Genomic DNA, 27,784 nt, shown 5'->3' with positions numbered 1-27,784 from the left:
TGACATTACTGTATATTCGAATAAGAAGTTTTTCATGGCAGAACGTAAATGGTCTCAGAACGGTCATTGTTAATTACTTTTTGCCGCTTGCTTAGTAACGAAACGAATGAGCAGTTTGTTGCTGTTGATCGGAGAATGACGAAATATGCTTTAGTACGAAACAGATTGCGGTCAAGTATGCTCAACCAAAACAGCTGAAGTCTTTTTCAGCTCAGTTTAGCATTCGGAGTATTCATTGGATAGTTATTACTCTGAGGGCCAGAACTCTATTGCCATCCCCTGCCTGGTGAGATTTGCTTCCTGGTGCTAACCTAACCTAGTAAATCATGAAAAATTTTTGAGTATTTTGTAGTTCTTAGTTTGTTGCAGTTAACTTTGATTTTTTTTAAATAACGTATCTTTTTGACGCATGCATCACTCCACCAATTCCGGAGTGCAGTTTCTCGTTTTTATGGTTCGCGACAAGGATTACGTGCGCGAGAATGCGCTAAGAACGATGCAACAATATATTGATCGTCCAACAAGGATACGCTGCACTCTTTTCAATTGCATTTTAGGAGATGCATCTATCCTGCAAAATATCATACAAAAACAACAGATAACATTTGCTTACGTTTTCCAATTATCAAAGAAACGAAAAAGAAAAGAAAAAACCTAGGCTAAGATATGATATTTAGCTAGCGATTGCTTTGCCCTGGATCTCTAATGCAAATTGTTATAACAGTATTATTAAAGAAAAAACAAAACAAAACAAGTAAAAAAGCAAATAAATGTTGAAATTTCAAAGAAGTAAAGTTATAAACATTTCGAAAGATTGCTTCAGAACGTTGACATTTAGAAATTTAAGCTGATCATACATTTAGTACCGTAAAACCGCTTGAACGGCTGCGATTACTGTTTTTGTTAGTTCGAATCGTAGTAGTATCGAAACGGTGGTTCGAAATATTTCGAAGCATTGGACAACAAGAATATACTATACATTGAAAGGAGTCAGAGAAAGTTAACTCCTATAATAAATTCACTTCAAAGTGTAGGGAAATGTAGGCTACAAGACTAGCTAGCGATTCGACGACAGAATAACTGTTATGTTATGGTATGTTTCGAATACAGAGCGGCGCGCTTCGTTGTAACTTATTTAAACGATGCAGCCAAATACCGGTTTTAGCTCTCGCAATGCTCTTCATTACGATGGTAATAAACGTTGCAAGAAACGATGATTGCTTAAGAACTTACGAACGCCTCTTTAAACCTTGCTCTGTGTATGGATCTCTGTTTCTGTGTCGTTAAGCTTTGTTTTTATGTGACCAAGAAACTTTCAGACATTTTCATTGCGATTACTGGCTTCTGTCGATTCACTTACGGAATCGGAAGGTACTAGATGAAATAGTATACTTTTCTATATATATATATATACATACATGTCTACTTGATTACTTATTGCTAGTAATAATACACTTCAAATGCCCAAAAGACATGAAAGGCTTTCCATCGTTGTTTAAGTTTGATGAAAGCGAATGTATATTTAACTCTTCAGTAAATTTCTTCATCTATATAATCATTAATTATCATTATTATTATTATTATTATTATATATAATCATTAATTTGTGAAAAGTCCACACTATAAATATAGAATATATCAGTTTAATACGGTCAACTATTTTGTACTTACGAGAAAGCTTTTGCTTCGTTTGACATGTGCAGCATTAGATTTTGTGCGTTGTCTCAACATGATTCCGTTGCTCGTACTGTCTGGTAGGCCGTGGCTGTTGCTTTTGCATAGGAACTGTCGGCTTAGTTCGTGTTGGTCTGCTACATAGGGTCTCGCGCGGAGACTCGATCGAGTCCAACCCCTCTCCACCATTATTGTGTACTATCAGATCGAACTAGGTCTGGATCAATCCACCTACAACTAGGCAGAGAGAAGAACTGTTACACAAGTAGCCTTAAAGGTTTGCGATAAAAAGCGATAGTGCTAGCACTTATATTTTTATTAATGTACCCGTTTCACTTTGTAATCTTGTTAGGTGAATGACAAGTTCGTTATATGTTATTATCGCTAATAGAAATAGTAGTACTAATTGTAGTAGCTGTAATAAAAATCATACACTTACTGTTTTGTCAATACCTATTGACATATATTACTGTGACATTTATTATTACCATGCAGAACAATATTAATAAGAAATCTATGCTATATTTCGGACTATAGTTTGTAAGGTCTAAAATGTTTATATTTGTTTAGCTCTCTTCTATGTTTTACGATTTTCCTTCGTTGGAATATGACTCTTCTGTCTCTCAGTCCACTGAGTCTGTTATTGAACGCTGGTATAGTTGTCACCGTCATTATTACTACCTCTATGAAAATGGGCTTATATATCTTGTAGATACAAGTCGCTCGCTTTCTTCAGTATTCAATATCATACCGCTGGTCACAATCACTCAATAAATTTGTGAACAATATAAACCGTCAGAACAGGTGGCTTGCTCATCGTGTCATAATACGTTCTTAAACGAGATCGTAATGGTCGCAAGTCATAGCAAGTGGCAGAAACAGCCGAAATTAATGGGGTCGACCCACGATTATTACCAATATAACATATTATAATACCGAGTTCCAAAATTTGGCCTGCTTGTAAAATCTGCTAATACAGGTCGCTGCTGCTTGGAGTTTTTTTCCGGCCATCTTGTTTTTGGCCGTCCTGTGCAAGCAGTGATTACTTCAGTCCATAGTTGTTGGTTTATGAGTTCTTGTTGGTAATCTGATTTCATCTATGGGAGCGTTGCGGACCACAAGCGGTTTTTTTTTCTGTGTTTAGCGAGTTGAATTTTTAGGTTAAAAGATATCGTTGAAATGAAGGTCACTTAAAGCAGCAGAGTTCCAAGTCCCGCGTTGAATTTATTTTTATTAGCATTTCGACAGGCGTGGGTTTTGGCACTCAAGGACACAGTGAACAGAGCAGCGAACTGAGAAGCATCGGGTACTATCGAGAGATCTACAAAAACTACTTGGCTGGGGTTGCTAGTGTGATTTTGTGATTTGTAAATGTCGACTGGGTAATAGTGTTGTCCTTGTTACTGTGTGGCAGCGGTCACTCTTTTCCTAAGAATTGGACGAAACTATTGTTTTTTTGCGTTGTCTTGTTCCCACTACGTAATATTTATTCAGTTTTTTCTATTAACAGGTGAACTGGTTTCAGTGACAAAAGGAACGTATATGGAGATCAGTACGCCAAATACGAGAGGGTAGCATCCATCTTTACTATCCATTGATGTTATGGTAGGAGCTGGTCGATAATGAGTTGACTGTAGGCAGTACAATAGGGTGAGATTTTCATGTCACAAGTAGGAACTAACTTAAATAGTAGATCGCTGAACAGCATTTTGTAAAGCACGGACTTTGATTCACAGTTGCGCAGCAATAGGTAAAATCGGTAGATGCTTTGAATTTTCCCAAATGGGAACAATTAACGACTTGGGTACTCGTTGCCATTGACGACCGTACCAGGAAAGGTAAAATGCGTGTAAAATATATGTATTTGCAAGCGTAACTGACAACACGAATCAACACCCCCGATTACGTAGTCTTTATGCAGGTTCGGAAAAGTAAAGAGATCACACGATAGCGGTTAAAAGCAAATCATATCATAGGGGCAATATTGCTGAAAGCGCACGCATAGATTTCCCTTTTAATAAGACTGTTCGTTTTTTTTTAATTTGAGATTTCGAATTTTGTTCATAGATTTGTTACGGCACTCGTGAGCCATGTTACATTTCTTATAAGCACATTGAAACTCGTCCGTATATATATATATATAAGACAATTCTATACAAAACGGTCTAAAATGTTTTGAGCCTAAAAACGTGTGGCATCTTAAAAGCATCCTACGTTTTCCGCTCTTGTGCTGTATTTTCTTCGTTTTACTACCATTGAAATCTCTAAACTTACAACATAAACAAAACCGAAGTTCCATTTTCAGTTTTCAATTCTTAAGTTCCTTTTGATTATATTCGGAATTAACAATTACGTCTAAATCAAGGGATCTACCCATGTTTTTTTAGTTCCATAATTCATTAGTAATCTAAATAGATATGCCAGTTTATGAAAAAAATCATCGAAATTTATACGGTAAGATATACTAGCACTGCCTATGAGCACTTCCAAAACTACCCAAATCATAACAGCGTTTTTATTTACCTTTAGCTGGGCGGTCTCCACTGATATCTGTTTACTACATCAACATCTCGTACCTGTTATGATATGTATCCACTATGAAGGCTAACAGTACAAACAAAAGAAAGACCACTGGAATATGAAAAAATTTGTTTAAATTTTACGTATCTCAACGGCGACCATTATGAATCTAGGCAGATGTACGATTGACCCTCTATATTTCTAACCGTAAGTAAATGTGATTTGGCGTAATCATTAGTGTTTATCTATGATTTTCCTATGACCGTTTTTGAGCTGCGTTTGCTACGTTTATGCTTAATACGCATTTGGTTTTCTCAGTGTAACTCAACTTCAATAGGTGCACGCGGGAAACGTACAACAGAGAAGTGCAGTGGATTAGGTCGGCATTCAAAGCGGAAAGCGAGATTGTGGAAAAAGATGAAATTTCTAACAAAATTAATGTTTCAGTAAGTTTTTCGCAGGTGGAAGTAAAATGTTCCTAAGACTGCTTCAGTTAACTTTTACTTGAAAGTCTCATTTGAAAGGTGCTTTTGTGCTGAGGTATGACTCGTTAATGTTATGTAGTATACAACAAAAAGCATGTAGTTTTAAGCAATAAAAAATAGACATATCGCACTAACAGGCTCACTATAACGACCTTATATGTGTGAAGGATCGATCGTTAGGAAGAAATATACAAAAATAGGGTCAGTTTTTTCATTTGAAGCTCATTTGCCACGTATTGTTTTCAACAATAATACGTCAATGGAGATACATGGCCTGAGCCAGACCCACGGTTATAGTTCTACTTGCTAGTCATTAACCTAACGTGAATCACATACGATATACTGTATATTTAATACCTTTTCCTGATAAATTTGTCTCATTTGAATGAAAAATGGCGGTTATGTACAACTAACTAATGCACCGTATAACACTTTTCATAGTAGTGCGCCCGTATTACAGATCTATTCTCAATAGCATTATTGTTCCTTGTTTTCCTTCATATTCCGATACAATTAGTTTTATGGCAAAAAATCGTTGTTGACACCTATCTTTGCCTGTGCGACAAAACCACACACTCCGTCGATACATCGCCGTTACGAGTCATTGCATTTCCTGATATGATTATTCTGTTTTTCAAGCAATTATTGTCGCTCAACGATTGTTGCTAGGCATGGACGCTATGCGTCGAAGAGATGTTGATTGTTTTCCAGTAATTGAAGTCTCGATTAATGGCAAGTGTTATTCGTGTGACTGTCCACTGCAATCACATCTGTTCGTATACCGGAATAGTGTTACTGACAAGGAGAATAATTATATAACACTGAACTACCCACGGATAGCTTCAGCTAAGGCTATCGTACATGTTACTAGGTAGCACTATTGTGCACTGACTTATTCCATTGCTACTACATGAAATGCCAATAGAATGCTGCTACTCTATGGAAGAAATGATGTAATTTAAACGCTTATCGCCATTCAGTTGCAAATATCTAGTAGAATTTTACATTTGTCAAAAAAGGCGTACATTTAAGATATACACGCGCGAGCGTGGAAACTGGACTGATTTTTACGCTCGCTGTGTTATACATATATATGTTGTATGAATTATCAGTTACAGACGACAATGGCTAACGACTATCCCATGTAACTGAAGAAGATGAATTACGTTCTGAGGCACTATGAGCAATACGCTGCTGATCGTTCGACTGGCAGGCCTATTCTGGAAACAAGTCCTTGTATTGTCGTCTAAATCTTATTTTAGTTTATCTCTCAGTGTTTCGAGTTTTACGTTCACTATCAACAACTGGCCCTCAGCACGAAACGAACCGTGTGTGTCTATCTGTGCTCGGGTTCGACTCACCCAGCACACAACATATGTCTAAGATTAACAGGAACGTACGTTACCTATCACGGGGTACATATTGATGAAATGATGGTATGGCTTTAAAACAGCCGCGACAAACCGATTTGATTATTCATGGTATCGAATTTGGCCGCTTTTCAATTGCGATATCCGAGTAAAAAAAAAAAGTTAATTATATTCTAAGTTTACTAAATAACCAGGTTTGGATGCTTTGTGAGGCTTTTTTTTTTTGCAAAATCTATCTCAGCTCTCATATTTGACTAGCACGTTAAGCTGTTTAGGCGATGGACAGCTCTAAATGGGCTAAAACAAAGCCCACTGCCTATGACACGCGGGACCCACGCCTGAACGCCGCTGGCCGGAACAGCTGACCAACGTATTATGTGTTTACCACATACGCTGTTTCGAAACTGGCCAACATTTATCTGTTTCTTCATCCGCTAAACGAGAAGTGTAAAGAGGCGGATATGTTTATTAAAGAATTTTTTCGTCAGTGATGATCATTGCTCGATTCAGTTCAGTTGTAGGCTTTAGCTTGTTGAACTCATCGATGCTGTACTGCTAACTTGTTATTAGCTTTACGTAATAGTATAATTATATGTCCGAAATAAGACAAGCACGTAACTGAGATATGGATTACACCAATGAGCACCATATTTCTATAAATGTATATATCGAAACCCGTCATATCAACATGGCAAATTCTATTCACCTTTTGAAAATTATCTAGCTATTAAGCTACTAAAAACAGCTGGCCCAATGAGCCTACCCGAACGACCATGTGTTATTACGGCTAATAGTTGAAAAATTAAAGGGCGAAATAGCGGCGGACTCGGAAGTGGTTTTGTTGACACAAAATGTATGGCATATGAGTGTTTATACTAGAAAAAAAGATCAAATTGTAGATTTGACGTTCCAATGAAGGCCGGCCCCTTTGGACTTGATCAAAATGATAGGCGTACCATTTGTCACTTTATTTGCTGCTGCTGCTGCTGCTGCTGGGGTTTATGGGTTACCATTAGCACTGTCGAAGTGCTTGTGGGATCTATGCTAAGTGGGCAGAATGAAAAGCACCCTACCTATTTACACGAAAATATCTAAAATAATAACAAACCAAACACAAAGGTAAGTGTAAAGTAAAACGCAGACTAAGCGCATGTAATAGAACCGATCGTAACAATGACGGCCATAAACACGCTCACTCACAACCAAACTCAATACAGCAAGCACTAATGAGCAATTTGAAGAAACATTAAAACGGCATGAACTATATACATATATATATATTTGATTTTTTGGTTCGATTTTTATACAGACTTATATACCTTGTTCAGTCGTATTAGTCAGTTGCAACCTAACTGGCCGGGGCCAAAAGTGTGAGGATAACGATAATAACGAAAAGCATTTATAAGCATACAGCCTATGGAGCGAACTAACACACAGGAACGAACTGCAGGCGCCTAATTGCTGCGAGGCAAACAATGTCTCTGCGGCAAGTTAAATAAACTACATACATCTACCTACTCTATTATTATTACTATTCTTGTAACTACCATAGGTACCTAAGGAAGCATATAGCAATAGTAGAAATCGACAGACATGCCTTTCAGCGGCCTTTACCTTGCGGTGAGCGACGGATAAGCGATTTCTTTTCAACATGATCTTTCACCATTCGTCATTGTCTTGGTCGGACGATGATGTCGAAAAGTTCTTATTTTTATAACAATTCAATATACATTGATAAGCTTTTTCACCATGTGTTCTGTCACTGTACTTCGCAGTTCGTTTTTATGAGCCAGCTTTGAGTGTGCCGAAATTCATGTAGGGTAACAAACGGCTCGAGATATAGAAATGTGCTCGCTACTAATCAAATTGAAATCGAGTATTTAATGCAAATGCAAAATACAGAGCGAAAATGCAACAACAATCAAACGAGTGTTGTCTCTTTTGAGGGCGGAGATACTTGAACGAGGGGTAGGAAGAGATCTGAAAAGACGCTTTGCATTCTCGGAATGGTCGACCCTGTTTTTTATGATCGTGCATATTAAAACTGCCCCTGTACGGCATACGAAACTAACCGGACGCAAGAAACGCTTTGCCTTTCACGACTTCCAGATATGAGCAGTCAACGTATTGTGATCAAAATTGAAAGCAACGTTCAAAGGGTGTCCTGTGTTTCAATAGAGAACACTAAAATATTTGAAATTGCAAAAGCCACATATTTGGGACTTAAATGCGCCCGCACTGGCTTGACATAAACGTCTCCGGTGTTGTTATATTTACACCTATAACTTTTTATAACTTTATTCTTTCAGCTTTTCTGTGGACCTTTCTACTTATCATGTTAAGGAACTGGACGTTGCATTGGCACCATTGCCATACTAGGCATCAAGTGTATGTCTAGGTAATGCGATAGAATATAGTCTCTTGTTCTCCCTTAACATTAGTTCTACCGATATAATTGATTATTATTATAATCAATTTTATTTGTGCTTAGCAGCCAGCTGACAACCGAATTATTCCTATTGGCTTAATACGGATTTCCGAAACTGAAAGTTTCCGTCTATAAGTCATTATAGGATGAATAGGGTAAAGCAAATAAAATGTTACTGGCATAAGAATTTTATTTCTCTACGACGTATTGCTAGGTTATGAAAGTCACACAAACTGGACGTTACTTGTTCGTGTTGTTCAGTTTCTAGGTTGGTACCTGAAAATGTGCATCCTGTTCTTGCCCTCACCTGTCTGGTATACTAGATGCCCAGATAATTATCATGGGCATTGATTGAGGAGGCGGGCACGGCCGTGTGTGATGTGTTGTTGTTGTTGTTGTTGCAATACAATAAGGTGAGTTCAAATGTTTTTTGGAAGAGACTGGTCGCTCCGTGTAATCGATCTAAACGAGGTTCAACGGACGACAGCGTAGTACAATTCACGAACGGGTTTTGCCAGACAGCAGTTTGTCTGAACAAATGGGCTACGAACGTCATGGATCTACGAAGACACATGAATGAATACCCATCTTCGGCAATCCGTTCTGTCGTGGTTTTTATTGCAATTCAGTCAGTTTTATTAAAGCTTTGGTGAAAATATTTGATAGACTGAAAAGAAGAAAGATGCTATGCGATACAAGTGGCCGCACGTGAGTAAAAGAACCTTGCGGTCGTGTTCTGTTAATAAGTACGAATAATTAGTATGTTGTAGCTAAGGCATACGATGGCTTTATATTGTGGGAGATACTACGGAAAACGAACGTATATACGTGTACACGCCGAATACGTAAACGTATTTGACCTGAAGCATTGTAGTAGGATTTTTTAACGATTTTGCTGATCAAAGTACTTAGCGTTTCTATATCTTGGCTGAAAAATTATGCTTTGTATATGTGCTTTATATATTCAAGCGTCGGCAGGAAGGTCTAGACGTCTGTTCAACGAGCGTATTAATATAGAGTAATCCCAAATCATAACGATTGAAAGAGGTACCAACTTATCGTTTTTGCCTCCCATAATATGGTATTGCTTTGAAGAAAAAAGACCGTCCATGCATTGTGTATTCGTAATCAGTTTATCGCTAGTGGCTTCTGGGATGAGTTTTATTGAAATTTGTCACCAAAAAGTAGCATAAGCGTTCTGGCCCCGCAGATTGTTTGACTTTAAACGCAGACAAACTTTAAACGCACGTTACATACTATTTTTAGAGCCATGTCGCTATTCTGCATTGAATCTACTATTGTATATATACATATATATTTCGTGTATGCGATCCAATCGATTATCCCGATTCATGTATAGAGCACTTAGATGTTCCAGTTTCCGTGTTTATTTTGATGTGTATAACATTCGACATCTGTCAAGAGGCTCTGTATTTCATGTTGCTTGCCATTCATTCACTCGTGAAAAGCAAATTCTTTCTCATTAGGTCTACGCTTTTGCGTCTTGTACACCTACCTCTGTCGTGCTCTGCATGTTAAACACACTGTAACTTTGTTTCCGTTTAGTTTTTTTCCAAGCTCTCCCATATTACCATCCCACTTGAGACTGTTTCAATATTTGAAGTTTATCTGTTATATTTTCGTTAGCTGCTGTCGTTACTGCTACTGCTATCGCTGCTTTAAAACTGCGCCCAGAATGCGGCGAGCAATTTTGGCTTACATATTTAGTTATATATTTCCGCATATCGTGCCTCTATGCTTGCTGTGTTACTTTGCCTCTTCGTTCGTCGCTTTTACATCGTTCTGTGTCATCTATGCAGGTTTTCACCTTCCCAAAAAGCGTTTAGCGTCAAGGAGCGTTTCGCTGGCTTGGCTGTTATTACCTTAGCGGCTCCCGTTTACAGTCATTTCTTCTATTGCTACAGTAGAAGCGGGCCTGTTTGCTTTCACGATCCTCAGATTCATTCTCGGTTTGTCACGACCCTCGCCATTGAGCGTTTCGTGGCTCTGTCCCGGTTCGTCCCGGGAGTTCTCAATAATAGTCGCATATTTGCAGTAATACTTCTGTTGGAATGATTTGACGCTGTAAGATTCATGGCGATGATTCTGATAGTGACGACCTCGCTCTTCTTTTTCTTCGCCACTCGTCGATTCATTAGCCATCGCTCAACATGAATTCAAACCAACAATGTCAGTATCAGCGGAATCACTGGTGTTGCCAAAGAGCGAGATCGTGAACGGCGCTGGAGTCGTTATATTGGTATGACTTTAACTTAGTCGTAGTTTTTTGGTTTTTTTTTTCTTTACTTTTGACGTTGGCAGTTCTCCTTTTCCCTTTCGTCTTCCCAGACGACACGTGGTCTGGGGAGTTGCAGCACCAGTAACAATCACCAATAATTACCTGTAACGGTTATAGCATTCGCGATTGCTTAATTCAACGCAGTCTTTTGAGCTACTGTCCTTATTGTTGTTATCGAAGTCAAATATGTATATGCATGCTTACCGATTAGTATACATGCACGTGTACGCGCTGGCAAGCGCAGAGAAAAAGCGAAAGCAGAACGAAGACGCCGAGATGACGTTCTTCTGTGGGCTGAAGCCTGCTGCTATGGCGATTCTAAACATGACCGCTATGGTGGATTGAGTGGACTAAACTGGCTTTTTGCTCATGTCCATTTAGTTCGCTGGCCTCTAATGGTACCTACAACGACCCCTTAAATATATGACGTCGTCTACAATTGTTTTCTTGCTCTGTCTGTTTGTTCGTATTGACTGCTGCGCCGTTACACATGAAACAAATTTTGTCCCTCGACTACTAGCCGCAGATTGGCTCCATTGAAACCTTCTACTCCCGGACACTTGCCGCTTGTTTGTAAAGCCTTCCGCCCGCGTTGGGGCTGTTACACCACATAGTGCCGTTTCTGGAAACAGTCCTCAACGTTATTTTTATGTTGATTGTTTTGTCGCGAAACGGCGGCCGCCACGATATTCTAGTTATCGACTTGCGCCGCCCGGTACTGCGGCGTCGGTACTCTCTGAAGACCGTAAAATAATTCAATTCTTCCGATCTTTTTTCGCGGCAGACGACACTAGCTGCAGCTATAGTAGCCAACAAAGCAGCGCTTGAAGATAAGCACGCTTATAGCTGGCGCGCTTTGACTCTCAAGTGCCGGAAGAACGAAAAACCGCGAGCGATGGCAGCAGTAATGGCGGTGGTGACCAGGCGGAAAGAAATCGCCGGGACGGCAGAGACATGGGGTACTCGTGAGGCGCGAGGGGAGGTGGGGACGCTGGTAAAAATTATGATGAGGCAGCGGCTAGCGAAGACGAAAATATCATTTGCTTACGGTCATGGTGATGATGTCGATGACGATGATGATGATCATGGTTTTGCTGCTGCTGCTGTTGGCGATAATGACAATGATGATGATGATGATGATGATGATGATGATGATGATGATGATGATGATGATAACGCTACACAAACGCCTATACGTATGCAGATTTTACAAGTGTCGCCGGTGTTATTATTATTAATCTCTAACGCGGCCGCATCAGCCGGCTTGAACGGTTGTAGTTTCGACGATAACATAACCACTACAACAAGCAGAGCAAAAGCCTGCGCACGTTATTGACGGCGGCGACCGATAGGCGGCGATGCCCCTGTATCACATAACAAAACAAGTGGAAGTAGTCATTCATGATATTCGACCATAGCCACGAAACGCATAACGGTTCGACTTCTTTCATGTCGTCCATACTAGTTACAGGGAGTAGATGCACGGATGTTCTTCAGTGCTTCAGGCGAGTCCAAAGGTGCAATAAAAAAAGGATGGAAGACTTTTTATTGGGTAAGAAAAAGAAGATGATTGTCATATGCCGCCCGAGCATTACGTGGATATTCGCGTATTAGTTTCTCCGTGGTACGAATGCACATATAACGACAACACCATTAAAGAGGACGCGTAAAACGCTGTAACCTAAGGACTGCTAATGATAACATCAAAAGATTTTTAATATCATCTGCTGAGCCATCGAACTACGTGCACGTGTCTGGTACATTGCCTAAGCCAAATGGTAATTCGATAATATATTTCATGGTACTACGAACGTTCTCGCACGCAAATACTTGCGTAGAAAAAGCTCTGACAAATACTTTTCATATCTAACCGTACGATACGAAATTTCGCAGTACTGCTCCAGTTTGGGGCGTTTAATTAATCCAGGTTTACCGTGACGGGCTCTTTATATAGTGCAGAGATTTCATTTCACTAGATCCTGTTAGGTTCCTGTTATTTCCCTTCATCTTATTGTCATGGATTTGGCGTCAGTGAGCGTGCCATTTTCTCTTTTGGATTGATAGTTATGAAAAATTTACATTACTGTAAAATATTGCATTGAATCATCATGCTGTTAGCATCGAAAGAGACGTTAGGTTCGAAAGGGACGCTCTTCGATCACATAATTTTTTATACAAATAAAGCATATCATTCTGTTAATGATCTACGCATTCGCAGAGAAAAAATCATAAAACCGAATTCTGGGCGGAAACTGCAGGTCAGGAAGGAACGGCGCTTTGTCAGACGTCAAAACCCACCAATACAGTTTCAATTTTTAACTAAAAAATGTGCACTCTCCCGACAAATAACTCTAAGAAGATTGTAGATCTGTCTTTTTTGTGTCTACATGTACATACATACGAGAATTTATCTACATGCATACTAGTGTTGGTAGTAGTTAGTTTCAGTTAAACGGTCGCTAGTAACGGCCAATGAAGCAACGAAAACGCAACGTAGGTCGCTATTGACGTGCGTAATTTTCGCCGACATCATAATCATTGCAAACTATAACTCGTTTATCGCAAAGGTGCATCTTGGTCCTGCGGTCCCGTTTTCGTCACGCAGAACCGGGGTTCGATTCTGTCCTCTCACCCCAAATCCACGTATTTAATTATCGAGCAGGAGAGTGAATTTTTAGCGTGCTTGTTGGCTAGTTCGGTATAACCGGTTCTCTAAAACGAATAACAGACGATTTAGGCTTTTCCCGCTCACTGTCCTGTTTTATTTGTCCGAACTAGATCTGAGACAATCTCGAATCGCTTTCACCTATATCATAACCACTCTCAGTCACCAATTCAAAGCAGTTTTTATGCTAGGACTATTATCTACTCTGGTGACACTTGGTTCATCGTTTATTGATTTGACGTACATAGGTATTTATACTAGAATCATTTGTTGAGTCACCTTTTTTTGAGTTCCATGACCTCGTTCTTTCTAGCGGTGGAGGAGCAGTTCAGACGGAAATTTGCAAGCTGGCGTTACGTTCGAGTTGCCAACTAGAAATAGTTAGTGGCCATGGCCGATGGGTAAAAGTCATAGCCTGAGTTGTCAAATGTCTCTGGTATACGAATCAATATTTGTTTGCCTTCTAACAATATTCTTTTTATACACAAAAAATTACCTCTTTCAACGTTATTTATCGGACTTCTTTTTGTACATCCACTTATCTTATTGTTCGTCGTTATGCCTTATGTCTTCTGTCGGTAAGCCTCGCAGCAGGTAGATCGCTGGAGCCGTAAATGACAGAAATAGCCATGATTTAGGTATGATGGTCATTGAAAGTGTTTCTGGTTATTTCGGAGACGGAACTACACATTTGAAAAATAGTACTATATTGTTTTCCCTTATCTTGTTAACACATAATGTTCATCCTTTAATATCTAGTCTTGCTTCGACGTTGCGCGTTCTGTGGACTTATCTTCAATTCTCTAGGTATCAGACAACGCAATTCAAAGTTTAAATCGGATAACTTGTATAATTGTCTTCCTGTAGCGGCCAGCATTAGTACAATACTGAAATGTTCCCGTCAGTGACGGCAATAAGGAAGACCAAATTATCCGGTCGACAGTAGGATCACGGCTTTCGTTTCCGAGCAAGTCAGAATGGAGATGCTAAGGTCAGATAGAGAGATCGCTTCGCATAATTTGTTTGCGCTACGTGCGATTCGACGCCAAAAGCTACCTGCCTGTCGTAACGTTAGCAGAAAGCAGTAGACGATGGCAGAAAGTAACGAAAAACATAAGCGAACATTTGCACTAGCTATTGTCTGGAGTTGCGGTATCCATTCAGGATCTTCAACCGTTCGGGCCAAGACTTCTGCTGGCGGTGGCTCTACTATCAATAGGTTGACCTTATTTTAATGATCAGCCCCATGTACTCTGTGATTTGTTCCATAAATGTTTCCATTCTCTGTCTCTCTCCTGCATGATACTTACAGCTTCTTCAAACGCGACACGCACGAGGGCTTAGAAGCTGAAGAAAACCAAGTTGCTACCTAAGCAAGAGATGTGGCAGCTACTTGTTGAACGGCGGCGGGTTTTCTTCGTTTCGCCTTTTTTAGCTTTTGCCAGTGGTGGTCTTTGTCTAATACTTTCACCCTTGTCATATTGCAGGGAACAAAGTGTGACTATTATTATTTCTGTCTGTGCTTTCCCTATGCCTGCCGACGTCCCTGTCGGCTTCGTCGTTATTATTATTATCATTATATTTTAGTATTCATTGGGTTGGGGGTCTTTTCACTGATCTGGAGACCCCTGCGTATCTCGAACGGCTAGCTGGTTATGACAACGTTGCAGTTGTCATAGTTGATCGGACGGACGCCGGCGTCAGTTACCATTTAACCCCTAAATTTTGGAATTTCTTGTTGCGCGGGTGACTTTGTCTACAAAGACTCACATAGAAGTCACAAATAAAACGAACTCAATTATGTTTATTCTCTCGATTTTTCCATTTACGGGTCAATCAGGCAGGTAGATAGCAAATGTACCAGAAAAGTAGCTATACTAGGATAAGTGACTTTGCATAGATTAGTTTTGCCTACGATTTTTTAAATTCTAATCATTATTATATAGTGCGAATCTACGTTTTTATTAATACTACATATATAGATGATAAGACGCACGCCACGTTTGTTAGATATTACGAGGATTAGATAAAAAGACAACAGCATAATACCATTAGGATATCTGCTGCAGTCGATCCTCTGATTAGCGGGGAGTAGTGATTATACAACGTTGTAAATGAGTTGATTGTTATTGGTTTGGCAAAGGACGTAGGGTACATCCTTGTTGTTCTCCTTAAGAATGAGACGAACTCAAGTAGCCAATAGGTAAAACGTCATTGGTTTTCCAAGTGTGCAATAAGAGGAAATATTTATAACATTTTCTATTCTTAAAGGATGGAAACATGAGGTCTTACTACTATGCCCTAAGTAAGTTATGATATGCACAGATGCTTGGGAAGTTTCGTGTACTTCATTGTATGGTTTTGCGTTTCGTCAGGTTCTTCAACGAGCCAAATTTAGGCTGAATAGTTATGTGGGTAAATTGCCTTTAAGTAAGAGCACTTATTGTTTTTAGCTACATGCTGTGACTTATCGGTTTTACATGATTTTGCCACCCACTGTGCCATATTGTCGCCAGTGGCGTTCACATGTTTACCTAACAAACACACGACCCATATTCCTGAACTTGGAATAAATTTTACTATTACGTATAGTTGTGTCACCGAACGCGCCGGCCAACAGCCAATTAGTTAGCACGATCTTCTTCACAAAGGAAGATAGTTTTTGAGTTGTAGCATTCGATAGCCCTTATTGTAAAAGTAAAAATCTTGTACATATTCGTATGTTTAAAGTTGGAGCTTTTCAATGAAAATAATGGACGAGCGTCCGTTCAACTTACCGTACGTCCAAAAGAATTAGCGGGTCGACGAAGAGTTTATGATAGTAGTTACTTAGCGTAAATCTATCGAGATAATTATATCAGCACAGCTTCGATTTTAAACATGTTCAGCACATAATATGAAGCCAGCCTCGGTTTATTAACAGGGTACTATTCTACGACCCTCACAGTATTTGTAAAACTAAACGCTAGCTACAATTCCTAAGCGCTACATCTAAGTATAGCAAACAGAACCATAACGTTTGTTTCCTGCTTTTTCGTACAGAAGCCCATCGTTGTATGAGTTAACGCCTCGTTTGCGTGGAGTGAGGCCGCAAGGCGTAATATATATGCGAGGTAGCTGAGAGCCCTATATGATTTGTATATATCACACTAGGAAACGAAATAGCTGTACGGTTCCTTCAGCGATCAGTATAATATGGGTTGATAATTTGTCTTGTATTGTTGTTTATCACATGTGTATCATTGTTTATAAATCCTCTCTCTTTGGTACCCGTTCATGCTGATCATGAATTCTATGTATTGTAAATATACACTAAGTTTTGCTTCAAACGATTCGAGTAGGGAAACAGAACAATTGGTATCCTATTGAAAACTGCAGAAAATCTGCTTAAGCAAATATCGTTTGTGTAACAACTACAGATGGTGATTGCTCGCATGTACATCTGCGAGGATACAGGTTGCTCCTCCTGTACATTTACAGGAGGAGCAGCAGCCTGTTGCGGGAAAGTGAAGCTTCAATGTTTCTTTCTATTTGACGACACTGAGTAGAATAAGTATTATTTTCTACTGGCTCTTATTTGTCAAATTGTACCTTTGTATCTGAATCTAAACTAGTTTTGATGTGACCAAGCCAGATATTTGTCACGATATTGATTGACGGCGAAAAAAATGTTTCATCAGCGGGTTGTACATAGAGCAAAAAGTGCTGTCGTCATAAAACGAAGTCGCCGAAAGTCTTAACGTACTTGAAGATTCATTAGCGCAGCTGTGACAAATTGACCGGAAATAAATCACTTGCCGAGTTTTCTTGGGTGCCTTTTTTTATTGCATTACTTAACAGAGGCCACAAGTCAAACCGTTGATTCAGCGTATGGCGAGCCTACAGAAAACATGAGCTGCTGGTCTGCTTAGTTAATTACCGATTTGGTCAAAGGACATTGGTTTCTGCCTATGGACAAAGTTATGTGCGAAGTGTGAAGGACTGCATTTGGAATGCTATGCTCGTGGCGGGCATACTCGCGGCCATGTTTGCGAGGCTGTCGCTGCGGACCCTGTTGCACTTCTATCACCCAAAGGGCTCTTCCCTTGTCAAAATCATGCGACAAATATGCAAGGTTTCTTAGTAAATCTAGCGTACTAGATCGAGACAAAAAGTCTTGCTCACTGTATTGTATCAAAACGAGTTTTTTAGGAATAATTTAAGAGACGACAAAAGATAATTGTATCAAACACTCCGCAGGAGCCATTCGAAATAGATACGCCCGTTTACAAGAACATGAATTAGGTGATACTTTTCGACTGTCGTATCAACTGGAAAGAAGTTATTTGTGAAAACGAGAACGATCGCATCGTCCGTTTTGCCCAGTGCAGTTAAAGAAAATTCGCCGGAAACAAAGGAAAAGACATGTAAATCGCATATGTAGCGTTACTGTCGATGTTTTCCGAAGTCCCAGATAGAAACACTTGTAAGAATACGTTCCACATGGGCACAGACCCACAATATGACAATCTAGGGAGAGCTTCGAATCGAAGCTGCGTCTAAGCGACCCGACTTTAGGGCTTTCTCCAGAACAACGACGTCGACAAAGGAAACGGCACTATTGCGGCAGAATATAATTTGTAGATTAGATGAGAAAACTACATTACCCGCGGTGTCCATGGACGCCCCGGGCTAGCAAACACCAATGAGGAAAAGAAGCTGATTTTGTTGACGCTTCGACTCAAATAAATATTTAGCTACTTTGTCGGTTAGTCGGTCACGTGCTCTACGTATCAGTAGTTAGAGGGTTTCGGGCGACGATGGCACTGGTGTGTCGGAGTGGGAGCGGTAACAACCGTAGGATTCGTTTCAAGTCCAACGACAGCAGTTACGAATCTTGCTGTGTGCTGTTGGTGTTTTTTTTGCAATTATTTCCTTTTTGCCCCCGGCTGTGCACACCACTCTGTGTAATTGTCTATGGTAAATCTCTCGTCCGCCGTCGTCGCGCGCGACTGCTTGTGCGCCTCGTCGCTGCTCACTGGCGGCTGGCTGGTCGCTTGATTGAGTCGTTTTTAAAAGTAATTTCGATCAGTATCAACAAAACCAGCGAAAGCATCAACGACGACAGCAGCAGCAGCAACAACAACAACAACAATAAAAGCAGCGGAAACTTCCGCTGCGGCAGTGCAGAACCGACAACTCGAGCTTCCTGGTGCCTTCGAACCTAACAGGCCTTTATCTGAGCATCAAAACCAGATCTGACTTCCTCAACTGAATTCTGCTATTGTACGTATGCTAGCGTATGCTTCGATGTCGCTGTCTGCGTGTACGTTGTGTGCTTATACAAAAACAAAAAATACAAACAAATTTGGCAAAAATGCGGTGAATAACATTGCTTAAATCTATCACGTTAGTGACTTTGACGACGAAAAACCGATTAAAATACCCACTTGGTAGTGAGCTATAAGATGAAAGGCTTGAAAAATTAACGGGGTATTATGGTTTAGAACCAAATAACAGCAAGTTCTCTTACCCGTTAGATTAGTTGTGTTTTACTAAGAAGATTGGGTCTTTGACAGGTGGCCGGAATAGATGAACCTTGTAGTTAGTTCATGCATTTATCCAATTGAAAGCTTCATTATTCTGTGATACCGTACACTATAGTTGAGGCATTTGTTGATCTAGAGTTGAACCGCTGGAGGCATATACATATATTTTTAATGTATTGCGTCATTGTGGAAGCGCACTATCTAACCTGTTTTTTTTTTTCGTAATCTTCTTTTTCGTGCACTGGCGCTACATTAGAACAACAAATCGTCACCACACACACGGCTTAAGACAACGGAAATGAATTGTGCGTCATCGACAGCTTTACTGAGAAAGCAAGTGATTCGACCATATCGATGTCTTATGGGCACGCTAGTAGTCGCCGTGACGTTTTTCACTCGTCCTTTGATGTCCCCGTATCGAATACGTACCTTAGTCAAAAGACGGTACAAATAGGATCCGAACGATCACCTTTTATGAGGTACTGCCATAGAATCTCTAAGTGCTGTGTTGACACATGTCTATATTTCGGAGAACTCTTTCGGGCTAGATAACTACCAGCCGCGCTATACGAAACACATATCGTTAATAGACCCAGCCCGCCCCTGCAATAAATCAATTCGCTAACAATTGCACTACAGTTACATAGAAAACATGCGTTTAGTCGCACCTGCGTAGGTACACTTCAAAGCCTTGCTTATAAGGTATAGTGGTACGGGCGTGAATACCTGGCTCATTCGAGGAGCCAATGGCTTCACTGACCAGCGTTTTGCCCAACGTCATTTGTACTACCGACTCAATAAGTAGTGTGCATATACGAAAATGTACTATCGCACACCGCTGTATTATTTCGTACTTTTGTTATATGTCGTGCATTTAAACATCTATTTAAAGCGCATAAAAAACAACGATAGCGGGATTGCTACGTTGCTCAAGTTAACTTTGACGATTTTTACCATGGTTTGATTGACTGTTGATAGAATTGTTATCGCCGGGTCCAATAGGTTACTGCAATGGGCTTACTCTCTGTCTACTTTTTAAGCAAACCAATAGATTCTACACACTTTTCAATTAAGAAGCTTAAGCTCGTTTAGCCGATAGCAGGCCCCTAGCTAGAGTCGCCCGTACACGATGCAGCCTGTACCCAAGTTGTGGAAAAATGCGAAGTTGCTATAACTTTGCTATCTATCTACACTGATTACTTGATTTCATACATAATCATTGACTGATACACAATCAAATCAGTCGTATGGTTTAAGACGAGATATAGTGTTTAAACACCGTTGCTGAAACGGGTCTCGTCATGAAGAGCATATTAGTTACGCCTATTGGACCGTAACATAAAGTTCGAACTTTTCTGCCATCATCGTCTCTGTCAGCGGAAATCGTGGCGTGAGATCTCTAACGTTGAACGAAAGTTCACTATTGAAGTAGAGGGAGGACGTACGTGATCAAAATTCGTGGATATCCACGTGCTACGCACAGCTTCAATGACCAAGGCAACATTGTTACCTAAGTCCTGTTTCAAGCCGTTATGACTACTCGTTTAGATTCAGGGGACTGCAGGCCTTCGAAGGCAAAACGTGAGCCCAGGCGTAAAGTCGCTAGTGCAAACGGAACATTTTATGAACATAACGACGACGACGACTTAAGTAACGTTGGTTTCATGCTCAAGCACAAATATCCAAAATAGAGGAGTTCGAAAATGGAAAGTTTAATAAAAAGCAATGCAATCTGAGGAAATAATACGGCACCATGGGCCGTGGATAAGGCACTGCGAAGAAATACGTTTTTCCATCAACTGTTCGGTGGCTCGTTCTCTCATCGTTGCAGCGCCGGCGACTTCGATAGAACGAACCACGTTTACTCAAATGGCACGACGTACTGCCAAGTCCATCCATTCTCTCCAGCGCAATCTTCATTCGATAGCATAGAAAAATGAGAGGTCTGAACATGCTTCATGAATCCACGGACGCTGCTGATGTCTTTGCGTGCAAGAATAATCATAATCATTATAATTTAAATTGTCAAATGTAAAAATATGGTTTTTATGAGGCATTCATTTCGTTGAGTTAACAGTAGTTGGCGTGGCGCTCGAGTAGGAACGGCGCAAGCAATGCAATATGGTGGCTACAATGATCTTTCGCTAACAATTTTCGAAGGATAATTAGATTCCTAAAAATGTGGCCAAGAGTAACATTTGGTTGCATCTTATGAAATGTTTACATACGCGTACCAATCTGTCACATATTGTTCACGCTATGTTTGTCCTAGGCACTCTGCGTGCAAAAATATGTATCTCGTAGAAATAAGCACGTAATGAAAATCATTACTGGCATTGTCCTTAAACGCAATCCTATATGCGGTCGGTAGCAGCAGTAGCTAGGTTGAAGAATGCACGTTTTTTTTTGCTGCGAAACTACGTATCGTAAATCGACGTTTTCATAGCGAACCATCCCATTTACCAAGATATTGCTGCATCACGCGCTTTATTAGGGCACAAGGAGCCTTAGATGGAAACAATGCAGCGAATCGTTGTCAGGCTTTCAGGACGTACAGCGAGCAAATCCTATAAAATCCAAACCAAATCGGCACTTTCGTGGCATATCTATTCGTGCTTATTTAAACAATTATTGATGCATCTATCTCCGTACAGTCGTTTGATATCTTCACGGTTGTCGGTGTTTCGTTGTGTGTAGCATATATTCGTGTGACCGCACTGTTGTTATGTTCAGCACACAAGCACCACAGAAGCGCAATGTCAGCACATCGATTGACGGAAAAAAAGTGAAGGACCACACATCGCTTGCCATTTTAGGCACAGCACGAAGATCCTCTTCTATTGAGTGTTACGGCCACGTGCTTATTGACAAGTGTTAGCTCTTAACGTTTCGAATGACAACCTCGAGTGATCAATGTAACGCTGTCGTGTGGAAGCGCCTATGAAATAGCTCGACTAAGGCTTCCTACGTAGTTTCTTGCCGCGAACTACGCAACCATCGTCTAACATACAACAGAATATTGGTAATAGTAGGTAGTAAACACGCGTACACATGTCAAATCAGAGAGGATGGGTCTTTCCTGGACGTTAAAAGCAGAAACATGTTACACACGAATACCTTGCATTACCAATCGGTATAGCAACACAAGTGCATAACAAACGAATCGGATTAGACGAAACCTACATACGTGCATGTAGCGTGTAACGTCTATTCCGTAAATGACTGCGTTTTTCAATGTCGAAAAATTCTAGCACTCAGAATAAATTCGAGCACGGTTTTGTCGTGTATGGCGCTGCAGTGCAGCGGGCAGGACTGTGAAGTCTGGATTATGAGAATCTCTTTAACTTGATTTAAACATCTGCAATCGTGTCAAAAGCGTGTTTAAATGTAGGTTCTACATAAACAAAATATCTTATATACAAACACCAATATTGATCTGTCCTACATAATCATGTTTCTCAAAATTCGGATTTGGAGCTATAACGGGACGTAAATGCGAGCTTACAAAAGCTGTGGCAAATTCTATCTTGTCAGACGTCGTAGAGCTTGGATAGCTCTGAACAGTGCTGAAGAACATGCCCCTGGATCTAAAAGTGCTAGCCATTTTTAGCACGCACCTGAAATTACTGGTGGCAGCCTACCTTTCTTTAAACGATTTACGAGGAAGCACATTATCACACACGTCAAAATTATCGGCATATTCGAATTACATGACTTGGTCTAGTTAAGTACCTGTTAATATCAAAAATAATGACGGCATACGCTCCTGAGGATGTACATCCTGTTTAGGTATCGCAGAGTGACGAAAAAACGACGAAACGTACGAGCACAGTACAATCACTCAGATAAATTTTATTTAATGTTTTTTTTTTAATTTATGCAATCATTGGGCCTATGGATAGGTGACTTTGACGCTAATTATTGGTTCAAAATCGGGTAATTACTAACAGGCTTAAATCAACAAAGGTCTTTTAATTTTAAAGTACAATGCGAGTCTGAAATCGTTGTGCTTTTGACAGTTAACTTCATTGGAAGTTGGTGCCTACTCTATAGTAATCTTATGATTGTGCTTAATACTCTCGTATGACTCTGGTCATATAAACTATATCTCCAATAAGTTTGAGTATAGACAGCAGAAAAAGCGTCTAAGTTGTACTAACCGGGAAAAAAACACGTCGAAGGCTATTTATAGTATGTGTCTTGTTACGCATCCGTTCGTCGTTTTTAGCCTCGCACCGATTTTTTTTTCATTATTGCACTATCGTGCGCACTGCACCCAAAAAGACCCACGTCCCGCAACCATCGCTGATAACTGTCACCTGGTTTCTATTCGCTTTTCAAATCCAAACAATACTGTACACTTTCTTTGTTGTCGTGATGCCTCTAGGCTTGTATTTGCGAATGTAGATTCTATGTTCTCACAGACAGTCTCACCATGCCCTGTATCCTCGATAGGCACTGTAATTTGGCTCACTCAGATGACAGCTTGTAATTTCACGAAGACCTGCAGCAAATCGCCTTCCCTGGACGAGTGCATCTTCGCCGCCATACCATCAGTCTTCCACTCGACGAACCGAAAAATTAATATTGGACACATGTGACACCTGTTAATTCCGCACAGCCAGTTAACGATGATCAGTCGTTTTTGCCGCGTCGTACAGTGATGTGTTGCCATTCAGAAGATCATTGCTACCGGGCAGACTATTGCTAGAGTTCAATCATTGCAATTATCCATCAGTTCCCGACGTCGGTGTATAGTGATGCCAGTCTGGAAATCGGCTTGAACGTCGAAAGGCGAGTCTACAGGCTTTTTTTGCCCCTTACCCCCCTCCCCCTCCCCCCAATTCATTTTTGCTTTACCATCTAAAACAACAATGTGGTCCAACGGTTTCCGACCTCGAGACCTCACACTCTCACGTATCACATGTCACGTTCGTGCGCACTCGAAACCGAAGCTGTCGACAGCCGTCCCGTTCGGTTCCAATTATCGCATACATTTACGTGGTATCTTCATGCCATTGGCTTTTCGTTTTCCATTTACCATCCATCCATTTGGTCAATCGTTCTGCGGCTTTCTGACTAGTCGATGCTTTTGCTGTTCCGAAATTCCTGCGTCGGCCGCCGACTGGCGCCACGGTCGTGCGCGCGAGCCAGCGACCCGCTATTTCTGCCGCTGATCATTACTACCAATGAATCGCGCTGCTACTGCTGGTGCCGCCGGCACTAGTAACTGCACCACGATGGCTACGAAGTTGATCTTCCGACAGTACAAGCACTGTGGCCGTCTCCTACTAATGCTATGATCATTTCCACTAGGTTTTGCATGATTGCGAATCGTTGGGTTTGCTGAGGTATCCGTGCATCCAGTGGCACCACATCCTCACCATCAAAATCCTTTTCTTCGTCTTCATTGTCGTGCTGATTGACTAGCTGGCATAATCGGAATCGGTGGTAACGATGGTGGTCCACCGATTTTCCCCCTGTCGCCGGAGTCCAACGCAAAAGATGGTGTCAGCCGCCTTGAATTTCGCTTGCTGCGACTGCTATTACATTTAAATATAGACGTATCGTTTCTATTGTTTCCGCTCTTGTCGTCGGGGATGCGGCGGTGTCGAGACTTGAACGGCATCGGTGCCATCAACTCATCAAATGACCCTTTTGGATGAGTTGGCCGGTGCTTGGCGCCTAATTGCGTTTATTATTGGGAGAGATGGTGGGATTGAAATGGATTTTCGAAATTTGCGGAAAGATAAACTGCAATACGCCACCGCTTCACCGTCGCAGCGGGGGACGCGCTGTCCGCCACAATATAAAAAAAACAACCCAAGAGGCTTCAAGACCGTGAAGCTGCACGTATGTAAGAAGTTCATTCAAGCCAGAAAATTGCGGCTGAAGTATAACAGCGGAACAATAGCGGGTATATAATGATAAGACAGATGATGGCTAATGGGGACGCTTGTGGAAAGAACCGGCTAAACCGTGAAGCAGAGGTGGGGGAGGAGGAGGGCGAAAAGAGGTAAATAAAAACCAGACTTTTCGTTTTTACTTGTGCTATTGTATTTGTGTGTGTGTGTGTGTTTGTTTTTTCGATCATATTAAAATATATTATACCGTATTAATGTCGTTATTTGTTTGTGTTGATAGGATATCGAAAACAAGGTAGAAACCAATAAACGATACCGACAGGAATGTTAAGCACCGGTGATGGCATTTGAGTAAAACGCCAAATCGCAGACACTAGATGAACGATTCGTCTTTCACTAAATAGTTGAGCGAAGTTAAGTACGTGGAGTCGCTATTAGTAGATACTTTTTTTTTTGACGTGTCTCTATTTTATGATGTGGTGTGCTCCTATGGCATAAGATAGGCGTTTACCCTAGTTATGGGAACTTTATTAATTTACAAATTGAAATTGTGGTCTATGTACTAGTGTATGATATGTAATTGATACAGCCATGTAATTTTGTCGTTTGCAATCAATCAAAACTTTCGATCACTAAATAAACATCACTTACTTTTTGCAGGAAGTCCAGTTCCAGTTTTTATGAGTTACACACGGGGTGTAATAGACCGAAAACGTACCGTATTCGTGTTTATACAATTCAAATAAGGTTTATTAAGGGAAAAGATAAAGCTGAGGCTGAGACGTGAAATGCTTACGGCTCTTGAGTCAAAGATGTACTTCACTTACAAAAGCATTCTTTGATTTGTTTGACTATAACTGCTTACACAAAATCGAAAGTAAGATACGAGAAAAGCTGAAATCGAGGCTGATAAATTGTTTATATTATTCTCTTATATCGATTTGCCTTTTATGCTTACGTAAATGTGTCGAGAAAAGTTTCGAAGAAAAGGACGCATCTTCTGAAAGATACTATAAATAACAAATCTTGATTAATTCAACACGATTCGTGCGCCGCGGGGCAGACAGAACAAGGTGATCATAATTTCAACGAGACAATCATGTTTTTCAATCATATCAGCCAATAACAGGACAAACTACTACCGTAATGTCTATCCGTTTTCTAGTGAGACCGGTATCAATTCAGTCCTATTAGTTGATGTGGTACCATCAGTTAGGCGCTCGGCACCGAGCGACCCAGTCACCTTTCGGAGCTGTTTGAATAGAAAGATTAAAATCGGATGCCGTGTTCTACGGATGTGAAGCTTATCAATACGACCTTTCCACTGGGATAATTACTGGTGGGCGACTAGAAAACATCAAGTTTCTGCGATGAACAAGACAATGTTTAGAAGTGCTTGTAACACTCGTTGAACTCGATGACACTACTGGTGAGAGATCGACCGATTGGGTCAAAACCCAATACGGTCTTGTTTTGAACGAGGAGCCGGAGTTTTCTAGTCTTTGTTTTGGATAAAGTAGCTATTGAGAGCTATGTGCTTCGCGAATATCTAGAACTAAACCTTAGCTGGCCACGTAGTTTAAAGATGGCATTTTCTTGTCAACAATGGCGATATTTTTACAAAAGAGAGAAAAGCTCATTTTCGAGGCAAAATGTTTGCCAGCGACGTCTGTTGCGGTCCAAGCCAAATCAAATGCAAGTATATGCTTTCTATATATTTTTTAATGATTTTGTAGAATCCACAATATCTATTGATGTGTGTTAGTCGATGTGGTTTCTTTTCAGAGTAACTTCGCTATGGGCATCGGCAGTGGAAGCACCGTTGTCTACGCTGTGGAAAGGCTCGGTATAGCGTTCGCTACCAACTACCATTGAGAACTATCAATAACAAACAAGATAATTTCTACTATCGTGGCATCATTTAGGAAACTGCAATTGATGCTACGATAGTAAAACACGAAGCAAATAATTACACTTCTTACAAGGGCATCTATCTTTGCATGCATTGGGTTGAATTCTGGGTTGACAATGAGAAAAGTATAGTACAGAGCCAGCACATTTCTGATTCCTCCACCTGTTATTGTGAACTTTAAGTGAAATCCACGTGGCATCTAAAAAAAGCGACGGGTTAAAAACAATATGACGAATTTTTAATCAACAAACCGTTTATAAGCGCCGTGTAGTGCTTCTGCCTTTCCTTTCGACCTTTTTTTCTCTGATTTTCGTATGGTTCACTCTACCTGACTAAGAATCAAGCACTTGCTTCTATACCTCACGAGTGCAGCGGAACGCATTAAGGGTGGTGAGCTTTCGAACATCGTCTGCGTACCTACATCGTTCCAGGCGCAGCAATTGATTCGTGCGCATAAGCTGACGCTCACTGATCTAGAGGAGACGCCTGAACTCGACATTACCATCGATGGCACGGATGAAGCTGATGCTCACCTCACATGTATTAAGGGTAGCTATTAACTACTTCGAAACTAAGCGTAGGTTCTGGGCACAAATGGATACTCGCGTAGCTTAGACTGAGCACCGTTAGGCCGACTAGCATAGACCGATGTGATAAGTTAGTCCTACGTTATCAGAGCGGTAGCGATGATATATTAGAAAAAGAAAGATCGATAGCTGGGAACTAACAAGACTCTATTACATTTTGCAATCACCGCTTCTTTGACATTTATGGTACCCATTTGTTTTTTGAGAAGTTAGTCAGGAATATATAATGATGGCTTTCTTAAAGGCCAAGGCAGATACCAGAGTATTCCATGCAGCCTCTGAATCCTAGGTATGGCATATGTGGAACGAAAGAACCTGGGGTGTTGACTACGTTTATCTTAACTAGATGAATAAGTTAACGTTGCATCGCTTACGCTGGCTGTCTTGCTCACAGGCTTACAAATACAGTAAATTACAAATCGGTGCGTCGAGAAAACTTACGATGTCCCCAT

General features: G+C 40.6%; 1 protein-coding gene and 2 long non-coding RNA genes across 5 annotated transcripts in view; 1 reads left to right on the top strand and 2 right to left on the bottom strand.

Annotated features, from left to right (window-relative positions):
- Nucleotides 1-27,784, top strand: part of Rpi (Ribose-5-phosphate isomerase) — a 32,166-nt gene that overhangs the window by 833 nt on the left and 3,549 nt on the right. The window contains exons 1-3 of one of the 2 annotated variants that reach the window (XM_022831825.2): nucleotides 8,763-8,890; nucleotides 26,619-26,679; nucleotides 27,118-27,294. In XM_022831825.2, coding sequence (XP_022687560.1) covers nucleotides 26,631-26,679; nucleotides 27,118-27,294 — 226 coding nt within the window. In that variant the 5' untranslated portion in view covers nucleotides 8,763-8,890; nucleotides 26,619-26,630. Of the gene's footprint in view, nucleotides 1-8,762; nucleotides 8,891-26,618; nucleotides 26,680-27,117; nucleotides 27,295-27,784 lie in introns of those variants that run through there. The other variant, XM_022831824.2, reaches the window with a different exon arrangement.
- Nucleotides 223-2,127, bottom strand: LOC147753603 (uncharacterized). The gene is made up of 2 exons (XR_015310687.1): nucleotides 1,672-2,127; nucleotides 223-571 (listed from the first exon to the last, which is right to left on the bottom strand). It is a non-coding gene; the product is annotated as an uncharacterized LOC147753603 (long non-coding RNA).
- LOC147753602 (uncharacterized) lies at nucleotides 9,588-14,737 on the bottom strand. 2 transcript variants are annotated; one of them, XR_015310688.1, is made up of 2 exons: nucleotides 10,981-14,737; nucleotides 9,588-10,905 (listed from the first exon to the last, which is right to left on the bottom strand). It is a non-coding gene; the product is annotated as an uncharacterized LOC147753602 (long non-coding RNA). The 2 variants fall into 2 exon arrangements; XR_015310689.1 differs by having other exon boundaries at nucleotides 9,588-10,878.

The sequence above is a fragment of the Varroa jacobsoni genome, unplaced genomic scaffold (assembly GCF_002532875.2).
Source record: "Varroa jacobsoni isolate VJ856 unplaced genomic scaffold, vjacob_1.0 scaffold_355, whole genome shotgun sequence".
Classification (NCBI taxonomy): Eukaryota; Metazoa; Arthropoda; class Arachnida; order Mesostigmata; family Varroidae; genus Varroa; species Varroa jacobsoni.
The sequence above is the reverse complement of the archived record's forward strand: the minus strand, read 5'-3'. Positions and strand labels throughout refer to the sequence as shown.